Here is a 22,411-nt window from a genome sequence, read left to right as displayed (position 1 = left end):
GTTCGCTCTTAAGCCTTTCAGCTGTTAGTAGCACAGGCAAAGTGATGGGCCTGTGACTGGCACGGGATTTTGGAGTAGATGACATCTAACCTAGAGGCTTGATTGCAACTGAATCTAAACCCTGCCTGTTTTCTTTTGGGCAACTCGTGCTCTCACGGGGAGCCCATTGTGATGGCCTCTGTCTGCAGCTGGCCTGGGAGGAGGTTTATAGCCGGAGGTGTTAACGGGAGGTTTGGGAAGAAAGCCAAATCCTGCTTTCCCTTCTCAAGCGAGTGCCTCCTGCTTTCTCAACACAGGTGCTTGGCTGTAACCACGAGGACAGGCCCTTGACTGGAGCAATGAGGACAAAGTATAAGCAAAAACATCCTGCGGGGAATAATTTTACATTAGCAGGAGGACGAGGTGACCTGATCGGTTTTCCCCGTCTGCGATTCTTGTTGCCTTTATTCCTCTTTACGAGCCCCCGTGATTGTATGACTGAGGTAATGGGTTCAAATTTATACCGGCAGTGCTCGGAAAATAAGATTTTATTCGAGCGATAAGAAAACTTCCCAAGTTGTGTTCCCATCCTTAATAATAAAAAATGAATGGGGCTCATAAATAACCAGCCGCGCCATAGCTGGGGAGACGGGCTCTTTCCTACTGTATTTCATTGTTTAATTATCAGCAACACGAAGTTCTGGGGCCCTGGAGGGAACAGTTAACTGTGTCTCTGTAAAAAGTGCCCTGTAATGACACTTGCTGTAATGAGCACAAGCCTGGCCTGGGTCTAAAGGGTATCTCCTACAAACCGGCTTCTCTCCAGTCTCCTCCGAATAGTCCTCTGACAAACGATCGCCCTGCGGGAGAGGGAGACAGAATTGATGCGACACCTGGGGGGCTCGAGCTGCAGAAAAGCACGCCCCAGCCTCGCAGGGAAGCAGCGCTGCTTTGGTCTCTGTCCTGCAGAGCAGCACAGCGAGCGGAGCAAGTCCGTGCAGCTACGGAGACCCCGGGGTCCTGCCCCCCCGGGCCCTTGGCTCTTGCTGCAGCTGCAGCAGAGCATAGCACGTGCTTACATGCCTTGCTGAACAGGGAAGGCCTTGCCCAGGATGAGCACGTGTTGTGGGACTTTGCTGAAGTAACGGCTTTAGACTCCCTGCTAGGGTACGTCGGGGGGCTCCTCTTACCGGCAGGGGCCAATGCTTTCATTGATGCCACGGGGCAGCAAGCCAGGGGTGGCAGGACCGGGAGTGTGGCTTGCAGCTGGGTGGGAGATGCCCCTTTTGCTGAATTTCAGCCTCTGCGGGAAGCCTCAGGCAGCTGCTGGGGCAGAGGAGACTCCCGGGCATCTCCGTGCGGGCGCTGCTGGGGACGTGGCTCCAAATTAGGGAGGAAGAGGTGGGAGCAGGGCAGTGGCTCCGAAGCTGATGCTCTTCATTTCATTAGGAGCAGGGGAAGCATTTCATGGGCAATTGGAGCTAAACACCAGCACTGCGGTAATGAGCGGCAAGAGGCAGCTGCAGGTAAAGGCTTTGTGCATTTAATTTCTTTGTTGTTTAGGGGGAATTTGGTTCTGGATGGAAAGCACCAGGAGGTGACCCTGGAGAAGGTCGGGATGGGCCCCGTGCTGGGAGGGGGCAGGATGCCATCCCCATGGGGCTCTGCGGTTGGAGATCGTGCCCTGGCAGCGAGAGGTCAGTTCCTCCATCCACCCCAGGCCCCTGAGAAAGAAGGGCCCCTTCTCCAGGCCCCCCGGCCTGGACCTGACCCCGGTGTGCCCTGACGGCACGTACCATTGGCATTGCTGTGCCCTCTACCCCTCCTGCTGCTGGGAGCTCCACGTCACCCACAGGGCACCGAGCGTGGTGGCATAGATGGCTACCACCCCGGCATACACCTGGAAGAGCAGCGCGTCCAGCTTGTACGAGAGCCGGAGCCAGTCGGCTTCCTGCCTGCTGTCCCGATCCAGGGCGCGGAGGCGAGAGCTGATGAGCAGGAGCTGAGCTAGGATCTCCTCCGTCGCGGCCTTCTGGGTGGACATCCCCTCCCAGCGTCCTTCTTCTCCTTGCACCGCTGCTTCCCCCGGCAGTGGGGCACCTGCAGGGAAGGCAGGTCAGGCTCAGCATGGCAGCTGTTTGGAGAAATGCATGTGCTCGAGGGGGCTCAGCCCTCCCCAGCCCCCCGTGTACCTTCAGTGCACCCTGGTGCTTGTCGGGCGGCCGGAGCTGCCTGGGAGTTGGCCCCCCGATCCTCTCCGTCCGAGCCGCTCTCCCCCCGACAGCAGTGAGAAGTGAGCCTCTGCCACGCGTGGACTTTGCCCGGATGAAGGCACTTCACAAGCAGGATGGACAGGGAGAGGCTGAGCACCAGCAGGGCCATACAGACGGTGAAAAACACCCCTGAGATGGAGGGGGAGAGACGGGGCCGTTGTGGGGTGAGCGTTGCTGGAAGAGCCCCAGATGGTGTCTGTGGGGCTGGCCACCCTGCAGCCAGGGGCACGCGCCTGGCTAACGGCAGCCCGGCTGGTCCGTGCCCACTTGGTTTAGGACCGCCGGGGACATCGTCTAGTGCCGCTCAATGCCAGCCGTGATCGGGATAAAAATCCTATCCGCTCTGGGCAGGACCGATGTGGTCGGGCTGGCTGCAGTCCTCCGACAAGCAAAGCCCTCCAGGACCATACGCTGCTAACCCCTGGATTAGCCCGTGGGGTTTCTCCTGAAGGGGAGGTGGCAGCTGCCCCATTTCTTGAGTCGTACAGAGCCTGTCTGCAGGAGGACAGAAGCAGGACAGACCAGATCAGCTGAGACGTCTGGCTCATCTGCGGCGTCTCGCTCTGACACGTTAGAGATTTTTAAGACCGGGATGGTGTAGTTGGGGCTGGTCCTGCTTGGAGTAGATGTGACCCCCTGAGCATCCTTCCCACCCTCCTTGTCTGTGATTTCTATGTTCAGAAGGAAGTCCCTGCCGCCTCTGCCCGACCCCGGCTGCGGGTGTCTGCTCACCGATCAGAGGCGTGCCCAGCGCGGCGCCTGGCAGCTCGGCCAGCATGTTGACCTTGAAGACAGTGTAGCCCACCAGCATGCTGCCCTTGAAGGTGATCCGCGTGCCACAGGTGGGGGGCAGGTAGAAGCTGCCCAGGTCCACGGCCATCAGGAAGATGCTGGGAATCAGCAAACTGATGACGTAGAGCAGGGGCCGCCTCCGGATGACGATCTGGGGGAGAAAGGAGTTGGTGCCAGTCTCCCTGAGGTGCCCTGAGACCCTGCGCCGCCTCCCAGCCTCTGGCACTGATGCTACAGGAGCTGTCACTGTGCTAGAGGCTGCCGACAGAGGTGGCCAAGGCCATATCGCTTCAGTCATTTCCCTGCAAAACCCTGAGATGCTTTTGTGGCTGGCAAGAGCTGTGAGCTCGCTTAACCAGGTGCCTCTCCAAATAACCCCTCTGCCCCTGTGCTTTCCACCTCTCTGCCCCTGTGCTTTCCACAGCCTCTGAATGGCCAGAGTGGTTGTTCTTGCTGGATTTGTGATCCAGGGCCTGAGAGCAGCCACCCCAGGCCCTTCCCTGCTATCCATCAGTCATGCAAACCTGTGTGCAGCATAATCCATCGCTACTGAAAAGCATTCCTCGTTCGGGCTTGGCATCTAGGAACGACGTCAGCCGTGGTTCGTGCAGCAGTTTTGAAGCCTGATGGACCTTCAGTAAAGAAGGGAAGCTAAGGGGTGCAAAAGCAAGGACATGGTGCTGGATGCAGCCTGTGGTGGCCTGCTGTTCAGCAGCAAATAATGGGCTCCAGCCATCTCTGTGCTCGACTTCCAGCACCTCAGAGGTTTGGACTGATGCTTACAGGTTTGTAGCTGGCTCTCCAGAGGGATTTCTTAGGTGGGGACATGCTAAGTAGTGCGTCCATTCAACTTGGAAGTCACATTCAGTGCAGATGCCGTGGGCTCAGCCTGACTGTGACCTTCACTGTGACGGACCAAAGAACCTGCATCTTTTGTCCAAGCCCCAGGTTTGGGGCCCAGGTCTGCTGCAAGCTCCTTGAGGCAAAGGCAGAGCACCTCACTCCCAGCTCAGTCCCTGCAGCAGTTCCAGATGTAGCCGGACCATGGCACGTGGCTCCTCCAGGACGGCAGAGTTGACACCGAGCTCGGGTGGGGTGGGCAGGGCAGGGAGGCTCTGTTTGCACTTTGCTTGGTGAGATACAGCTGCCACCCTGCTGGCAGAGAGGGCTGTGTGGGGGTTGTTTCTGGGCATGAATCCCAGCTCTGTAGGACTTGAGAAAGGACAGAGCCACGGAGATGGCTGGAGCCTGTTATTTGCTGCTGAACAGCAGGCCGCCACGGTCTGGATCCAGAGCCACATCCCTGCTTTGCACCCCTTAGTAGCCTGCATCCTCCTTCCATTATAAAACCACCTCTGACTAGATGGATCCAATAAGTGGGTCCCCCATCCCGGTGCGGGACTTGCTGGGCCTGCGTTTAGTGCATCCCCTGAGCCAAGGCTCAGATCGTGACCCCTGTGGTCCATAGGCAGCAGCTCTTCCCGGCAAGTCCAGAAGATGCCTGCCAGGCGGTGCCTTCTCCAGGTTGAACCCTTCTTAGCTAGGGTTTACCCCGTGCAGATCTTGCACCATCCAAATCCCATCTACTCTAATAGGCTAAGAAGCCCAATGCCTTTAAATTCCACAGCAAAGGGAAGAAAGCACTTTAAGTTTCCACCGCGCTCTCCATTAGACACCCTTCAGGTGTTAGCAATATTATGCCACAATTTCATTATCCATTAAAGCCAGGTAATAATAAGTACACAAAGGTATTTGCAGCCCATTGGTGTTAATGAAGGAGATCCATCTCCTTCCGAGCATGTACGGCAACCGCGCGTCGGAGATGGAATATTACCCAAGGTGAGGCGCCAATTGCCTTTGCGAGAGCAGACCCCGCCAGCACTTGATCTTGCATGACTGTCTTTATGACACAGGTAGAGTCTGACACCCGCGTGCCGGTTTGCAGCGTTGTTTGCTGCTTGCTCTCGCTGCTGTTGAGGCTCCTCCGATGGGCGGGCAGCTGGCAGCCTGCTCCTTTCCAGGCAGTCACAAGTCAGAGGCCGTGAGGGCAGAGCTGATCGGTGTTGTCCTCGGTCCCCGGGGTCAATGTGCAGCGGGCTTCAGGTCTGGGCTGCGGGGAGGGAGGCACTACCCAGATTCGTCGGGGCAGAGCTGCAGAGGTGTGAGCTTGAGCCTTACGTGCTGAAGCCGTCCCCATTCATCGCAGCCGTGAGTGAGGTCCTGGGCATTCACACTGAGGAGTCGGAGGAGGCCTGATGTGATGCCAGGTGCATTGCTGCCTTATGCCTTCCCATTAGAAAACCACCTCTGCCTGGCTGGATACAGTACATGCACACCCCATCCAGATGTGGGACTTGCCAGGTGTGCCGGTGGCTACGGGGACCTCTGCTAACCCCATGGGCACTGCCTGCCTTGGAGCCTGATCCCATCCGCAGTCTCCGAGTTCACTGCCATCCAGGCCTTGGGGTCTCATCCTGCTCTAACTCGGTGGTGGCACCTCCTCCAGGGCCTCCAAGGAACAGGCCCCTATGGGGATCGATCCAGCTCAGCATAAATGCCCTTGCCGTGACAAGGGGCTCCTCTTAGGGACCCCTGCCAAAAGTGGCCAGCACTTTCCACACGGTAACAGGAGCAGACCGCCTGGCACTAACCTCATAATGCCCCTGCCTTTCCTTGCCAGGGCAGGGGCTGGATTGGGACACGACAGAGAAGAGCCTCGGCACAGCTGAGGGGAGCAGAGGCAGCTTCACGGCCACCTGAAGAAAGACCTGGTAGGAGCAGATGCCCCGAGAAGAGGCAGCCAGGTCTGCTGAGGACCCAGGCACTGGGCCTTGCAGGTAAGTCCTGGCTAGACATGCTGCTGGTCTCGGGAAGGCATTTCATATTCCTATGACGACATTTTCCCAGGAACACCCCCATTATCCAGGGCTGGGTCTGAACGGTTGGATTAGCCTGCCCAGGCTGTGCCTTTGCAGTTCTGTCCTGGGTCTGAGGCATGGGCAGAGGCTGGGTCCATGGCATCGAACTGGGAGCACTTGCAGGGAGACCAGGGAGGGCTGGAGCGGCTGCTCGTGAGCCCCGAGTTTGGCCCCGCTCCGGAGGGGCCTCGGAGATCGGGCACCGCTGCTCAGCGCCGCATGCAGAGCTGCTGCCTCCGCGCTGTTGTGAGCAGGACGGCCCCGTGCGTTTCCCTTTAAGTGTTCCTCATTACTGGCTCCGGCATTAATAACGTTCGCAGGCTGATATCTTTAAAATTAATGAAGTGTTTAAGTCTTAGTCAAGAAGCTCATCAAAACAAAAACGCGTTTCCCTTCTCCGGTGAGCGGGGGGAGGACAAATTAGCCCCTACCCCTCGGGGCTCCCAGCGCACCCAGTCCTACGTCTGCATGCTAGGCTCACTGTACGGCCTCTCAGCCTGGCGGTCAGAGCTGCTGCCCCTTGGTGCTGGGCTAAATGTCCAAGCGTGGGGGGTGCCAGGCCAGGGCTCCTGGTTCTCAGTGATGCCCACTCGCTTTTCTAGCTGGAAATCATCTTGATGCAGGCACAGAGCCTGGGGAAGTGCTCAGGGTGACTTGTTTTGAGAGCTGGCTTGCAAAAGCCCCTGAAGGGTGAGTCACTTGCCCCCACTCGAGCCAGGGACCGTTGGAGAGTCCAGCTGGTGGTGTCCATTTGCCCATCTTGTGTCTTTTGTGGATGTCCCTGCTGTGGGGGAGTTTTACAAAACAGCCCACTGCTCCTTCTCTCTCCCATCCCCGTGTCTCCTCCCTCCCGCAGCCACGTGCCCGCTAGCCCACCGGTAGCCTGGGATTGCAGGGGTCTCCTGGCCAGCCAGGATGGGAGGCTAAGCGGAGCCTGCATGGGGGAGAGGGATTTGAATGACAACAGGGGAAGGAGGTTGTTGAAGGAAAGGCCACTGGTGCGGAGCAGCGGCAGCAGATACCTACGTGGAACTGGGCCTCGGCGTAGCGCCCGCTGTGGGTGCTCAGGACCTGGTAGCGGCTGGGCACAGAGAGCAGCTCCCATTCGCCGTCGGCCAGGAAGATCTGCTTGTTGTCTGCAGCGTGCGCAGCCAGGTCCACGTCCTCCACTGGGGATAACACACAGTCAGGGCTGGGATGCGGAGAAGGAGCCTTTTAGTGTGAGAGAGCCCCACACTCTTTCTGGGGGGAGCTTCCCCTGCCCACTGGGGCTTGACTTGCTTTCTGCAAGGTCCCTGGGATGCAAGCACACCTGGGCATGCTCTGGGGGGTCGGGAGCCCGCGTGGCACTGCTCCCGTGCACCTCGTTTGCTTCCTCCAGCATCACGCTGGCTCTGGGCTGAGTTTGGTGCAGTAACTAGCCAGTTCTTCAGCCAGGCTGCTCTGACTGTGGTCCTACCAAAGGCCCAAAGCAAGATGGGGCCAGCTGGGCTGCAGCAGTGTTGATACTGGCACCAACCGGGGCACTCGTCCCAAAGGGAAGGGGTGGATGGGGAGCCTAGAAATAGCACATGCACCCCAAGAAAACAACCGCCCAGGCTTAAGGGGTGGAGTGGGACAGACAGGGCCTGCCCACGAGGGCCAGACTCTGTGCCCACGCACTTCCCCAGCACTCACCAGTGTGCAGGATGGTGCTGAAGGTCAGGCTGCAGGTCTGGGTGTCAAATGGGAAGGCGTATAGCTCCAGCTGGCACGCAGACACCACTTGCATGGGTTTTTGGTTCCTGACCATCCCGCTCGCGTTCACGTAGACGTAGGGGATATCAAGAGACTTGCTGACATCCACACTAAACGCAACAGGACAGGTGGTTGTGTGAGGCTGGTGGGGAAAACCCCCAGCAGGCTCCTTGCTGGGACACGTGCATGCAGCTGAGAATTCATGCCGAGATGGTAATGGGTGAGATTTCCAGAGGAGCCTTCAGGACTCATGGTGGAGGTGATCTCATTTATAGACCAACTAGATTTTTGCGAAAAACAATTCTTTAATTGCACGCTTTCGGGCACAAATGCCCTTCATCAGGCATCGGAGAAAAGATTGTAGATGTTCTCTTGGGTAGAAATGAAAGTTTGTATTTCATAGGAGATTTGAAGGTGGTAAAATCACCTGTTTGGAAAAGTTCCTTTTATATGCAAATTAGGCTCAGAGAAGTCGGGAGAGTACCTCGAAAGCATGCAATTAAAGAACTTTTTTTTTGTAAAAATCTAGTCAGTCTATAGGAGATATCACCTCTACCATGAGTCCTGATTGCTTTTTCCTTTACACCAATACAGCTACAACCTGGATACTAGAAGAGCCTAGCACTCTCGGGTGCCTCAGTGTTGGGTGGGACTGGCTGGGATAGGAGACCGCCATGGTGCAGAGGCATTTGAGTTTTTATTTTGCATTAACAGGGAAGCAGACCTTGGAAATCTGTCTTGAAATGTGAGCATGCCAGGAAGGAGCCTGCCCCAGGTCAGCCATGGAAAAAAAGCACCACGAGCACTTGTCTGGCTGACCAGCCTGCAGTGAAGCCCGGCCTCGTGCCTACTTACAGCTCGTTGATGGTGATATCCGGAGACCAGATGGAGCTGAGCAGCAGGGACACCTCCCTGATCCCATCGTGGAGGCTGGAGTTCCAGGTGAGAAATTCGTCCTTCCAGCTCTGCAGTGGGGAGAGTGGGGATGCGTTTGCTTCAGAGATGCCCTGCTGTGCGGCACGGGGTGCAAGTTGGTGAAGGTGGCATCATAAGGCTGAGCCCCTGACTTTGTTCTTTCAGGGAAGGGAGAGGAGGAAAATCTCCTTGCGCTGGCAGCATGAGAGCAGCTTGACCCCTCTGGTTGTGGCAGAGGAAAGGGTGCTCGTGCCAGCAGCGCGTGTTGCTCCACTTCCCGCAGCACGGGTTCCAATATGATCTGCCCTCGGGAATCCATGAGGAGTGGCTTGGTGCACATTTGTGCGCACACGTGTGGGCATACCCACGGCATATTAACTCTCAGAAAAACAGCAACCGGACACAGCTGCTATACAGCAGTGGCTTTCACTTGCAGACCCTTTTGGAAATTATGAATGGGGCACGGTCCCCTTTGAATTTTAAGTGCGGGTAGTCACATTCTTTTGATTGATCATAGTCATCTTTCGCGGACCCTTTAGACATAGCCTGTGGACCCTCAGGGGTGCATGGACCACAGGTTGAAAACCACTGCTATAGAGCAAGCAAGGGCTCTTTCTGCTCCTGTGTCGCAAAGAGCAAAGGCCGAAAGGGTTCATTTACCTGCTGTAACCAAATACTCGTCGTGAGCTTTTGATTCTGTGAATCCTGTGGGGAGGGAGGAAAACATATAAGCAAAGGTTTAACAAATCACTGGGTTTAGGAAGAGACAGAGCAGCTTTCAGATCTCCCACCCGACGATCCGCCTGCTGTTACGTATAGTGTCTCAGCTTACTTGAAGCGATAGAGATAAGAGTCTTGTCTTCCTCTTTCCTTAGCATGCATAGCTTGTGCCGTTGGACCAGTAGAAGTCATTGGGACTCATGCTACAGATAATCCTCTCCTCTCCTCCTATATCATTGTTTTCACTGTTTCCCCTTGGCAATGAGGTAACCCCTGCAGTGCCCTGTTATCAGCAATCAGACCCGCTTGTGCAGAAGAGTCCTCCTGGCTTTGATGGGGTTTACTTGCTGTCATAAGCAATGCTCCTGCTAGCAGGTGTTTGGAAGAGCGGGATCACCAGGGCACGACTGCTGCATGTAGCCCGCCCAAGCAGTGAGGATCAGGGCAGCTGTGGCAGCATGCACTTCAGGCACGAAGCCTGGACACGGGCTCCAAGCAGAACGGTGCAAGCCACGTGAAAGTTGTGCACTGCTGAGCATCCCTGCACTAGCCAAAGGCTGTGCCTGCTGCCCTCACCCCTCTGGCTGCCGTGCAGACAAGCCCTTGGGGGGCTTCTGTAGAGTTGATAAAGGGTGGAAGAAGCCACCCACCGGGCCACGCAGGGTCCAGCTAGCTCAGGACCCTGGCTCCAGCAGTGGCGAGAAGCAGATGCTTTAGATGGAGACTATAGGAATGGGGCACGTCTCGAGTGATCCATCCCCTGTCAGACCCACCCTGGCACCAATCGTCACTGGTTTATGAATCACAGAGGAAGAGTTGGCACACGGGGCACCGAGGAATCGGGCAGTGACCCTTGGACTACCCTTTAATGATGCTTGTGGGGTTTTGTACTTCAGCACCAGTTGCAGCAGCAAAGCCCGGAGCATTTGTGTAGATTCAGGAAATACAGATTTTGGGGATTTGACTGTGCTTTTTTTATGTTATATTTGTGATGCAAAAGGGACAGCAGAAAACATGCCTGAGAGAGAGAGAGTGCAGTACTGGCTTTTAGCTGAGTAGTTTTCTTATATATATATATTTTTTTAACTGACTAGATTGCAAATTGATTGTATCCTTTTACATTTCTGGCGGACACCATGAGACTGTGTGGAAGGGTCCTGGGGTTTGTTTGGCCATCACCCCACTTCTTGCCAATCCTCAGTTCCACTTTATTATTCATCTGAGCCTGTACAATCCTCACTACAGTAAATTATCTTTGATAAAATGGCACTTGGGCTGCACTTGACACTCTAAACGAATCACCAGCATCTCTCTTGCACCCTAATTAGTTACTGTGACATTAATCAGGCTGCTAAGCATAATACATATTCTCAGCAAACCCACAGCTAAAAATATGAGGCTGAGCTTATATCAGTAATCAGGATCTTCATAATTTTTCAGAGGGGGTTGTCTCAGTGGCTACAGACAGCTGGGTGTGTTAAGTGTGTGCGTGCGCGCTGGATGTGTGTGTTAAACCGGTGTGTGCACGTGTGTGTGTGTGTGTGTGTGTGTTTTAGTGCTCTGAAACCAGAAGAGGTGACTGCAAGCAAGGTGCATTTTGTTATGACCAGGCAGGTAGAAGTTTCCTGCTTTTGGAAGGACGAGGCACCTTTCCCGTTTCCTCTCTGGTGGTGTTATAGGATGTCATACCCCCTGCACTCAGGATCAGGGTCGCACTTCTGAGGACTGTTCAAACAAAGAAATAGACCCAGTCCTTCTTCTGAAGACCTTATGGTCTGGGGCTGTAGCCACTGAAACCCGTGCCTCCATTTAGGAATGGGAGGAGGGCTGTTGCACTCAAGTTTAAGTGCGGCCCAATGTTTGTAGGACCAAGGCTCTGCTTGTTCCTGAGCCAACAGGGTTTGTCAAATGGATTAGTCTCCTGGACCGTGGTTCAAGCATGAGCTCAGGAAGGAAGGTTGCCTGAAGCATAGATAATCCGAGGTCCTTGCAAAGAGAGAATGACAGGAGCTGCTCCTGATGCGGGACTGAGAGCGTAGCAGGAATGCCTCTTGTTGCAGCCCAGGGCCCTGCAGCTCATCTTCTGCTTTCAGCATGGCACAGATGCAGTCCCCAGCCCCTGAAAAAGTGGAATAAGAAATCACTGGAGGCCACAAAGGCACTGCAGGACTATCCAGAAGCCTTTGATCTTCACACTGGACGTTGCGCTGGGAGAAAACTGTGCGTCTTTTCTTCTAACTCTCCAGTGCACCAAATCTGACCTCGAGAGGGAGCCCTGCACCTGCATCTAGCGGGGACGAGAGATGCCCAAAGGACAAAACTCACTTCTTGGCTATAAACCCAGTGGTGGAAAGGCAGTGTGCCCGCTCCTGGGGGACATTGAACCGTCCTGTTAGCAGGATGCTCCTGGTGATCTAACAGCCACCTTCACACACCTCTAACTTGCATGAGCTCATGTGATGTGGAAAGGGTGAGGTCCAGGTCAGACAGACCTAATACAGGGAGACCAAGCTCCTTTCTGGCTCGCTTGACCCCGTTGCCCCCCATGGACGGCAGGAATGGCAGCATGCGTGATTCAGGCTGAAGGGTGAGGACCTCAGGTAATGCCTTATGAGCTCTGCTGAGCAGTCACCAGCTGGAAGCCGCAGGAGGACTGTCCCTACGGCTGGCTGGTTTTTGCTGCAGACGTCTGTGTCAAGGGATGATTTCGCTTCCAGATGAAACACCGTTGATATTCACTGGACTTCTTTTTGTGTTTGTCTGAGATGCAGATGACTTACTGCAGGAACACAGCTTGGCAAAGGCCTACAAGAGACACTGGACAACCCCTGTCTTGACTAGGGCCACTTCTTCTGTTACCCCAACTATTGCTTGACTGGTACCTCCCTCTGCCACCTATTTCACCATCTATTTTGTTTTCCTTTCTCCTCCTAAAAACCTCTTTGCGGATGACTCTTCCATGCCCGCTGTTAGGTTCCCCATCCGGACGGCTGAAATTCCAGCATCGGTTGATTTGGGGGGGGGGGGGGGGAGAAGTCTGCAGCGAAAACTAGAGTCTTTTTGTCAAGTGGAACAACAAGTTTTTCAATGCCAGCTGGCTGGCGTAATTGGTTCTCTCGTGGCATTATTCACAGCTCTTTCCTCTTTCTTTTCCAGATACCTTCCATCTTGCTTGTTAAAAGCAAAGGATATTTCGGAGAATTGGAATTCATTAGTCTTCCTAACAGAGGGAGCCTACTTAGACCTAAATTGGTGGTTAGCAAATGTACAGATAATTCCCACACATTCTTATTTATCTTCCCCAGTTCGGCAGACTATAGAAACAGATGCCTCAGCGTCTGTCTGGGAGGCTCTAGTCAATGGAGTGGAATACAAAGGTATCTGGGATTCGGAATTGACAAAACCCAATATAAACAAATTGGAGCTCTTCCCCGTTGACTAGATTATCTCCCTAATCAGATTTCCCCAAGGTCCCCGTAATAACTTAATATTCTCAGACAAGACTAGTCTTTTATGGATGGGAAACAGGAGGCAAAAGATCACAATAGGAGTCAGAGGCAGCGATGAAGACGGGGCGAGAACTCTTCACGCGAAACAATGGTTGCTAAACAGTTCGTCTATTAGCACACGCACCTGCTGAAGTCTCGACTGCTTCCAGTCTTTTAGAGCCTGCTGCTTCTTGACAGCGTTGGCACCAGAGCCAAATCTCTGCTCGCATGTATCTGGCAGCGTGCATACAGCCTCATTAGTGCCAAAGATGCAAAGAAGACCCTGACCCAAATGCTCTTTTTTCTCAGCCTCATCTTGGGCTGGGGGCACACCTTCACTCACTCCCCTCATTGAAGCTCTAGATGGAAGCTTTGTCTGGGTACCATTTAAGTCACTGCTTCCTACGGTGTGTAAAAGATGATGAGAGACTTACAGATTTTATAGACATTAGGGCTGGAAGGGACCTCGTGAGATGATCAGGTCCAGCCGCCCACCCAAGGGCAGGCAGTCAGCTGGGGTCAGGTCACCCCAGCAAGGTGAGCATCCAAGGGTTTCTTAAAGGTATCCAGGGTAGGTGCTTGCACCACTTCTGGGGGGAGTCTGCTCCAGACTCTGGAGACTCGGGCACTAAAGAAGTTTTTCCTTATGTCCAGTCTAAAATGGTCTCAAAGTTTTTTTCTTATGTCCAGTCTAAAATGGTCTAAAAGTTTTCCCTTATGTCCAGTCTAAAACGGTCTTCCAGCAGTTTGTGACTGTTCAACCTTGTCTTCCCTGGGGGTGTCCTGGGGAGCAGATGTTCTCCCAGTTCCTGATGCACGTCCCTGACGTACGTATAGGCAGCCACCAAGGCCCCCCTGAGCCTTCGCTTCTCCAGGCTGAAGATCCCATGGCTCTCAGCCTCTCCTCCTAAGACCTTCTCTCTTGACCTCTAATCTTGGTCTGGGGTAACACCTTCACTCAGACCCCCTAACTGAAGGGAAGGTGATGAGCTCTAGAGGGAAGCTTGGTTTGGGTGACATTTAAGTCACTGTGTGTAAAAGATGATGAAGGACTTGTTACACTGAAGACAAAGAAAAGCAGTGTCCTGTTAGTGCTGCTTTGAGAAACTCTTGCCTTTAGTTGCTATAACAAAACAGCATTTTCCAGCTCTATCCTCACCCCTTTTCTACCCTTACAGGCCTGGGGCAAAAGGGAATCGGCTCTGGCATGCGAGACAACATCCCTGCCTTGATCCACACCCAACCTTTGGGGCTTTAGAAGCCCTGAAATGCAATCTCAGTGCACCAGCAAGAAGGAATTAAAGAGCTGCCACATGGGAGGTAATTGCCGTGCTTGTAGTTATTCATTAATTCATGTAGCATATTTCATATAATTAATACTGTGCCCACCCTGTGCCCATGTTAATATACTTCCTTGCTTCTCAGCGCATTTCAGCAGCTTCCAGAATATCAAAACAGCTCAGGTAAGGTATGGATGGCACAGACTTTCTGACTGTGCTCAAAGGGATGTTGTTGGAAGTCAAGCCCAGGTTGTATTGTTCCCTTGTCCTGTACTATGAATAATTCTGTAGGCTGCTGAAGTGGACAAGAGTATAATGCAAATGGCAGTGGTTGCTTTGTCTGTATTTGACTCGGGTTGGACTGGTATCATTGGGGTGCTCAGTGAGACTGTGCTGGTAGTTTCACTTCCTGGATCTTCACCTGGGCAAAGTGGCTTGCACATGGGTTTCCGGGGGTTGCAGATAAAGCTCTAAGGGTGGGGTTTTCAAAGCAGATTGAGACCGTTCGTACTAATCCTGTTCACACTCTGTCTCACTTGGGCAATCCCAGCCCTAATGCTCTCAAAATCGTTAATTGAAACTGATATATGGAAAGGATTTACAAAACGTGGCCAATCTAATCTATCTCTTTATAACATGTATTTAAAAAAAAATTCATCCTTGAAGGCAAGGAGAAGTGTGCAGCTTTCCAGCTGAAATGAGCACAGCGGTGCCAGTTTGTAAGTCTGCTCTTTGCATTATGAAATTCAAGAAATTCGCATATAAATGGAACAGGGGCAAAATGGTCCATCAATAGAAAGTCCATAGTCACCAGCTTTAGATGCATTCCCCTCCTTATGCAGTAGATTGAACTGCATTATAAACAGCTATGCATGTTATTTGAGGGTCTGTTTACCACATCCAGCACCGCGTGGACAAAGAGGTCCAGGTACACCGTCGTGGCCTGTGCCCAGTTCCTGACGGGCCGCACTCCCTTGCTGTAATTGCGGAGGAGGCGCCGAGTCAGACGATGCAGGGTAGAGTTTCTGGCGCATCCAGCAACTGCGCTGGAGCTTCCTGAAAAACAAACAGACCCATCGTGTGATTGGGCCTGGACCGATGGAAGGAGAAAAAGTGGTTCACTTTTCTGTTGTTGCTGAGCCTGGCTTGTCATGGGGGATTCGCGGGGAAGGGAGCATCAAAGCTATTCATGCTTTGGCTGCTGGCTGGAATCTACCGGGGGTGGTCATGGCCCAGAGCGGGGACCAGTCCATGACTGCTTCGCAGCCTATGAAATGAGCCCGTGGTTTTCAGCTCCTAGTTGGCAGAAGCTGTATCACGTAAGAGCCATGCAATGGCCATACATGCTGCCCAGCTGGCAGCCTCAGCAGAGGTGCTGTCAGATTTAATATTGGACTTTAGGTAGTGGCACTGAATTCATAAATGCTTGAACAAGTGTAGTCCATTCTTTGACGAGAGCATTTTTTTAAGGAAAATCGTTCCTATCCCAGGTCAAATTACCCAATTCAGGTCCAAATCCAAATCATTCGAGAACCGTATGTGGCCCTGCTACCAGCAAGTATCTTCCACCCCAGCGTGGGGCTTCAGATGCTTCCAAAGCCTTTGGCAGGCATTTTTTTTCCCCAAACATATTTATACAATTCTCAACTTCAAGCATATGACAAAGAACAACAGAAAACTTCAGCTAAGCGAAGACGCCCAGTAAATCATAGTGACAATAGACGCACTTAGTCTAATTTAAAATGCAATGTAATAAACCAAAAAGACAACAGAAAGCCTTTGCATGAGTCTTACGTAGTCCCAAGAGCAAAGTGTCCCCTTACAGCCAGGGATTCAGAAAGTGCTGGGGAATCTGCAGGGTGTCCTGGGCATGGGAGGGGAGATCCCACAGGCCTCCTCTCTGCCTGGATTTTTACCAGTGAATCTGCACCTCCTTCTCTCCCTTTGATGCCTTGACCACAGACACATATTACATGTCCCTCCCGTATAGCACCTCTCATGCATTCAGGGCATCCCAGTCTCTCACCTCTTCCAGGTTCTGCTTTGAAATGTAAATGCAGTTCTCTGCTTGCTTTGGTCACACCAGCCCAAGCAGTCTGGGACCCTGCCCTGCTCCCTTATCTCCCTCTCCAACATCCACTTGTCATGATTGTGTCTTGTGTCGGGTCTTTGCCAGCAGAGGGGCCCAAGACTGACTAGAGACGGCAGCCTACCTCCCATCCCCGGTCTCTCTCAGCCAGGTGCCTTCAGCTCAAAGATGAGCCATGGGGGGCAGTCCTCAACAGGGTTAGCGTGCTACAGCCTGCATCGGCCCTGCTCCGTGGAGGTGAAGACGGCTTCAGCCTCTGATGCTATATCCATCATCTGACACCTTTCACCGGCACCAAATGCCATTCTTGTGCTTTCAGGAAAGGAGGTTTCCTGTTAATGGACTTTCCGTTCTGCATTCTCAGGTTCGAGAATTAGCCCAAGAGCCTGCCTGTGAATCAGAAACGAGCAAACCTGGTGCGCACGACAGTTTGGAAGTGAAAAAGTCTGTTTAATCCTTCTTCAAGCCTCCTCCCATCCACCTGCCTTGGAAATGTGCTCATCAGGAAACCCAAATGCCTGCTTGCATAGTTAAAAAACAAAACAAAAAAACAACCAAACAAAAAAATCATGGCCAATCTAGCCCGTTGCTAGTGACAGGACTCGGCGCCTCTCTGGGCAAAGCAGGTGAGGGGGGCGAGAAACGAGGCTCCGCAATTGCAAGTGACATGTTTCTGAGTGCTCCTTCAGAAATGCAAAAGGATCTTTTGCTCACATGCCTCAGCGGCCCTGGGGGACCGTGGCTGCCCCCAGCCATTGGGCCGGCGCAAATTGCCAATGCGTGCAAGCACAATCTAATCTACAGCGCCCCGCGTGTACTTTCGGCCGAGCCTGCGGCACTTTTGATGGCTGTTTTGATGAGCTGTTGAAGATGGGAGAGATCCGGCAGGAAACTGTAAATGAGATGTCCTTTCCCAGAGCACTGGGGCCTTTTGCTACCCATTCCCTTATGAAGAATGAGGCGTCACGAGATGCCACAGGCAGCAGCTCCAGGATTTATCAATGTCATTGCGGAGGATGATGCTGCCGGTGTGATTCAAGCCCTGGCACAGGCTGCAGAGTCACAGCATCGAGCTCACCGAGGCCGAGAGCCAAGCGAACCCCTTGCTCCCTTGCTGTGCTCTGAGCAGCAGCCCTCCTTCCTCCACCTGTCTCCAGGTGCAGTTCACGTGGTCTCGGCTGGGACCACCTGGCCCCAGCTCCGACCAGCTCAGCCACAGGGTATTGCCCCCCGGTTCCTACCAGCTCATCTGGGTGAGGGGCAGCTTTCACCAGTGACCCCTTTTGGTTTGGCTGATAGAGATGCTATGGACTGGCAATGAGGGAGGGTCATTAAAGTCCGAGTTGTGCATGGCATGGAGCAAAGCCTGGTGAGGGACCATGGACTCCTTAAGTGAACACCAGTACCCAGCCCCAATTTGACCCTGGAGATAAATGACACTATACCTTAGCCACTGTGAACAAGGATCCATTCCCTTAAGAGCAGCAGAGTCTGGGATACAACTGGGGACACGTTCAGGGACGCAGTGGGCGAGATCCTCAGTTGGCACCACCTGGGGTAGCTCCTTTGAAGCCATTGGGCTGCATCAGTTTACGCCAGTGAAGCATCTGGCCCAGCACACTGTGTCTAGATGTTTCTTTGTGCAAGCTCCTTTCCTAGCCTTTACGAGCACGGAGAGGCTTCAGGGACTTGACTGGATGTTCACTGCAGCTAGCTTGTGATGGTCCTCCCCAGTGCTTCTCCAAGTGCTGGCTAGAAGCAGCACGAGGCAGAGATGCAAGAGGAAGCTTGTTTTCCAAGACCTGTTCTTGCTGCTTTTATCAGCGGGGAATAAGATATACCCGAGGGAGTATGTCCACCAGTGGTCAAGACTGAATGGCTCTTGAGTGTCCTCTGAGGACAGTGCAGGCAAATAGGTGTGGGACTATCTGCTCCCTATAGCTGCCTGATACCCCCATGAACAGAGATTGGATGAAACCTTGAAGCAGGAGGTTTGCTCACCTTCCAACACTGTTTTCCTCAGCCGAACTATTCTGCCCATGTTTGTTATCTCTGTAATAATCACCAAGTCTCGATGCATTCTTGGTTCCCACAACCTCCTGTGGCAGCGAGTCCCACAGACTCGTTACAAAACTAGTGAACAAATATTTCCTCTTTGACGTGGGACAAAGTCCACTCAGATTTCAAACCTGCTGCGGGACCTTTTCAGGGGAAAGCCCCGGTTCCAGGTGCATGCATTTATTTGCTCTAACAAAAGGAAACAACTGCATTTTTGCCATGAGCTGGATTAATTACTGCAGAGGGAGTTTAATATTTAAGGGGTCATTAATTCACGGCACATTTTGCCTCTGAAAACAGTGACGTTCACATGGACCAGTCTCAGATCAGCGCTCGTCTCAATGGGCACAGAAAAGATGCACTAAGTGGCGAAGAAGTGGTTCTCCTGTGACTTCTCGGTGCACAGCGATACAGCGGCAATCCAAGGGATGCTTGCTCGGGACTGCTGCAGCCTTGGTTGGTCTCTGAGAGAGTCCCTTGACACTAGCCCAGGCTTGGCTTCTAGAGCAAGGGGGAGCCCAGGGTCCTCCCCAGCCTGAGCCCTCCACCCCTCTGCCTCAGCTGTTCCCTTTCCAGTCTTGGCATCTCCCCAGAGCTAGTCTCAGTCCCCAGATACTTCTGGCCAGGAGCAGCCAGATCACTTCCCCCACCCTCCACACTCTCCATTGCCATGTGTCTCTCCTCTGGACACCTCCTGGGTATGGGCATCTCACCTTGGCTGACACATCCACAGAGCCATTCAAGACTCTGTGGATGCTAAAGGTCTGTCCTGTCTCCTCCTGCTCTGGCACTAACCCTTCCTTCTCTGTGCACAAGTGAATCGAGTAAACTGAGTCACGCAGTATTATAATGAGGTGGATGCCATTACAATAAAACCCATAATTCATCACAGCGGTGCTTGTGCTTGTTGCAGGGTGGGGGTTGCAGAGGCGAGGAATGGAGTAGGCTGGATACTGGGGGTTTTTTGACATCCCCCTCCCCCCCAGCCCCTTCATTTATTTGCTCTGTTTGGCTGTGTAAGGCTGTGTCACTGCAGGCAGATGCACAGATCCCTCTTGGCTCTCCTGGGGTCACTCCTGCTGTTTGAAGGCACAAATCTCGGTGTGGTGCTGCATGGCACGTGGATTTCTAACTGCGTGCGAGGGGATACAGAGCTGGCCGGCCTCCCTCCGGCACCTCCAAATCATTCCTACTGCCAGTACCCTGAGCTAGTAAAACATCCTCATGTCTCTGCTGACTTCAGGGCTCGAGCGCTCGGCTCCCTCCCAGACTGAGCCCACAGGCCGGTGGCTTCTCAGGGCAGGTTGTGTTTTCATGTCAGATGCGAGACTTTGCAGAAAGACACCTAACTTTTGTTGCACGTGCCTCAGTTTCCCCATTTGTACAGTGGAGCTACTGGTAGCTTAACCCTCCTCCCATCTCCCTCTCCTCTCTCAGAAGCAAAAAATGCTTAGTTTTTTTTTTGTTTTTTTTTTTGCAACAGGCCTGAAAAGGAGCTATGCCTTTGCCCTTCACCAGTGTTCAGCCCTGCAGTGATGCAGAAGCTGCAGGACAGTTAAACCATGAAACAAAGCGGGTGCCATGAAATGGATGAACATTTAGCTAAAATTTTAGCAGACCCAGGCAGGTCTCAGAGACTCACAAAGCTGGGGATGGAAAGCAGGTGTCAAGCCCGTTTCCCTTCGTTGCTGCGTACCCATGTGTGCATCTGCACCTCTGCAGTCTGGCTGCCCTGCAAACTGAGTGTTCACATCTCGGCTTAACCCTGAAAGCCCTGGTGCTGTCTAGACAGATCGATACCTGGGAGGACAATGTTTGTCTTGGATCTATCAGAGCCAGAGAGGAAGCAGCGGTGCCCAGGCACATATTCCAGATATCCTGCTGGTTGTCCCCAGCCGGGAGTGCTCTCGGCGGATGGTACTTGCAGGAAGTGCGTTCCTGCTGCGTGCCTCTCGTGTGCAACTTGTGCAGACCCGAGAGAGCGAGGACAATGTTTACAGCATCCATTTCGGATAAAGAACTTACCCGTGGCGAGGAGGAGGAGGAGGAAGAGCATTATGGACCCGGTTGCCATCTCATCCACTGCAGCGCCTGGCTCTCTCTGGTGTTTCCACCTCCTTTAGGGCAAGCGACTAGGGCGTTATTCTCTCGAACCCACCCGTGCCTCTGAGGCAAAGGTGGCTGTTACTTGAATGTTTCTGGACTCATCACTAGCTCTCAACATCCCGGCTCCTCCCAATCTGGAATTGGATTATGTGCAGCATTTTAATTTCATTGACATGCAAGCACTAAGTGACTAATGGAAGCCAAGGCTGCTCCCCCAGGAGAAGAAATACCATGCTAATCTGATTTCCTCCAGTGCTCTTACCTGAGGCTGTGTCTGTCTCTGCCTTACAGGATGCTAATTCCATTAATAATTGAGGCCCAAATAGCTGCTTTAAATCAGACATACGCAGCAACGTCTTCAACATTTGACAGTAGTTACTGCGCTCCTGAATTACTTTGGATAATGGAAACCTGCTATTGTTTAATGAAGAACAATCGCTAACAGTGCAGGGGGGAAAAAAAACCCTGTCTGCTTTTTGTCTTTCCTGCCTCCCTTTAATTAAACGACGTATTACACTGTGATTAAAGTGAGCGCTTGGGTAAGGTTTCGTTTGGCACATTTTCAGGAGGGAACAAGACCCTCCCCAACAGCGGGATTATTCCAAGAGCAGCACTGACCCCTTCTGCGCTGCGGTGTGCAAACACGGGGTATGGAGCAGTGTGACTCTCTCTCAAGTTCAATATTAGAAGCAGGTTGGAGACCCTCAACTATGCAGAGCCGAAATCCCCATAATTTTGCAGTGTGGATGGCTGGTTTTAATGCTTCGGGGTGCTTAGTATCTCTGGTGATGGGATGTCCCCTCCAATGGAGGTGGGCAAGCTTATCTTGAATAGTGGGGGACACATTTCCAGTCTGTCTAAGCCACCAGCACAGTGATAGGATGCGCCCTGTTTCTGTACAGAGCCCCCGCCTTTTTTTGGTATACGAGCAATGTGTTCACCTAGCAGCGGTGAGGAACCCATGTAAGCCACCTTGCTGGGCAATCCCAGGGGAAAGGAAAGCAGGACAGCTCCTGCAAGATGGAAAGGAGAATGCCTTCCTCTGACTAGGGGGAAGCTGAGATCACCAAAGGCTGCTGAGCTATTGCTGCGGTGCTCGCAGGGTAAGGCTGAAGCACCAGCCTCATGGCTCTGAAGTCGAGCGTGCCCAATCTGCTCAGGGACTCCCTCCTTTTTTCTCCACTCTTCATCAAAAACACATGGGGTCCTATCACCATCATCAGGCTGACTTCTGGTGCTTCCAGTCCAACACCCAGGCTCAGTTTGAGGCTCAGATCATTTCCAAGCCAAGGTGGGAGTAGTGGTGTCTGTGGGACCGAATGCACTTCTGAGACTGTGCGCATGCCATGGGGAAGGGAGGACATGTGTGTGCTAGTTGTGTAGAAACAAAGACTTAGATCCTGAGCTCATTACTTAGACAAAACCCCTCCTGAAACCCACCTGACTGAGATCCATGGTGCAGTGCCGGCAGCTGAAAGCACAGGACTGCTTTGCATCCAGGATTGCCCTGGTTCTGTGCTGCGGTGACCCGCAGGATGGTGCTCCTTCTGCCGCCAGGCTGGGAGCAGCATGGAGATGTGCTGAAAAGCTCCTGTCTGCCCCTGTATACTTTCTTGACTGGCTGCCTGTCATCAGATGGCCGTTGTTAATGATTTACAATCCATCACAGCCTACATTAACTAAAGTACCAGCAGCCTCATGTCCCCGGCATTATTATTCCTAAGAGACAGACAACTGGTGGAGCCTGTCAAGCTTTTGGCTACCTTGGTAAAGAGGAAGTTTAGGAAGTGCAAAATCCCCTTCTGTCCATCCTCTGGCTCTGCGTGTGGTCTGGCCTTCCAGTTCTTCAGCTGTTTGTCAAGTAGCCTTCCTCTGCGCAGGCGAAGTCCCCCACGTCCATCCCTGCCTCGCCTGCACATTGATTTGGGGCACGCATGCTTTCTGTGCTTTCGCTCCTCCTGGGTACAAAGCAGCCCTTTATCCCACCCCCCTTGCCATGTTGAGGTAACCTCTTTGCAGCAGAGCTCTGCCGTCCTCAATTTCCTTTCTCTTTTTA

At 53.0% G+C, this 22,411-nt stretch overlaps 1 protein-coding gene and 1 long non-coding RNA gene across 2 annotated transcripts; one reads left to right on the top strand and one right to left on the bottom strand.

Annotated features, from left to right (window-relative positions):
* Positions 1 to 1,505: 1,505 nt before the first annotated feature.
* On the bottom strand, positions 1,506 to 20,870 carry HTR3B (5-hydroxytryptamine receptor 3B). Its single transcript, XM_090027899.1, has 9 exons — positions 20,275 to 20,870; positions 14,998 to 15,158; positions 9,275 to 9,319; positions 8,555 to 8,664; positions 7,640 to 7,809; positions 6,989 to 7,131; positions 2,985 to 3,195; positions 2,172 to 2,381; positions 1,506 to 2,079 (listed from the first exon to the last, which is right to left on the bottom strand). The coding sequence occupies exons 1-9, from the start codon at positions 20,321 to 20,323 to the stop codon at positions 1,796 to 1,798; spliced, it is 1,383 nt and encodes a 460-aa protein (XP_089884025.1). The 5' UTR covers positions 20,324 to 20,870; the 3' UTR covers positions 1,506 to 1,795.
* Positions 5,652 to 14,132, top strand: LOC149853528 (uncharacterized). Its single transcript, XR_016439197.1, has 3 exons — positions 5,652 to 5,881; positions 8,414 to 8,641; positions 14,001 to 14,132. It is a non-coding gene; the product is annotated as an uncharacterized LOC149853528 (long non-coding RNA).
* Positions 20,871 to 22,411: the final 1,541 nt, after the last annotated feature.

The sequence above is a fragment of the Crocodylus siamensis genome, chromosome 14 (genome assembly GCF_052110815.1).
Source record: "Crocodylus siamensis isolate JL-2025a chromosome 14, ASM5211081v1, whole genome shotgun sequence".
Taxonomy (NCBI): Eukaryota; Metazoa; Chordata; order Crocodylia; family Crocodylidae; genus Crocodylus; species Crocodylus siamensis.
Note: the sequence above shows the minus strand (reverse complement) of the source record. Positions and strands in the feature narration are given on the sequence as shown.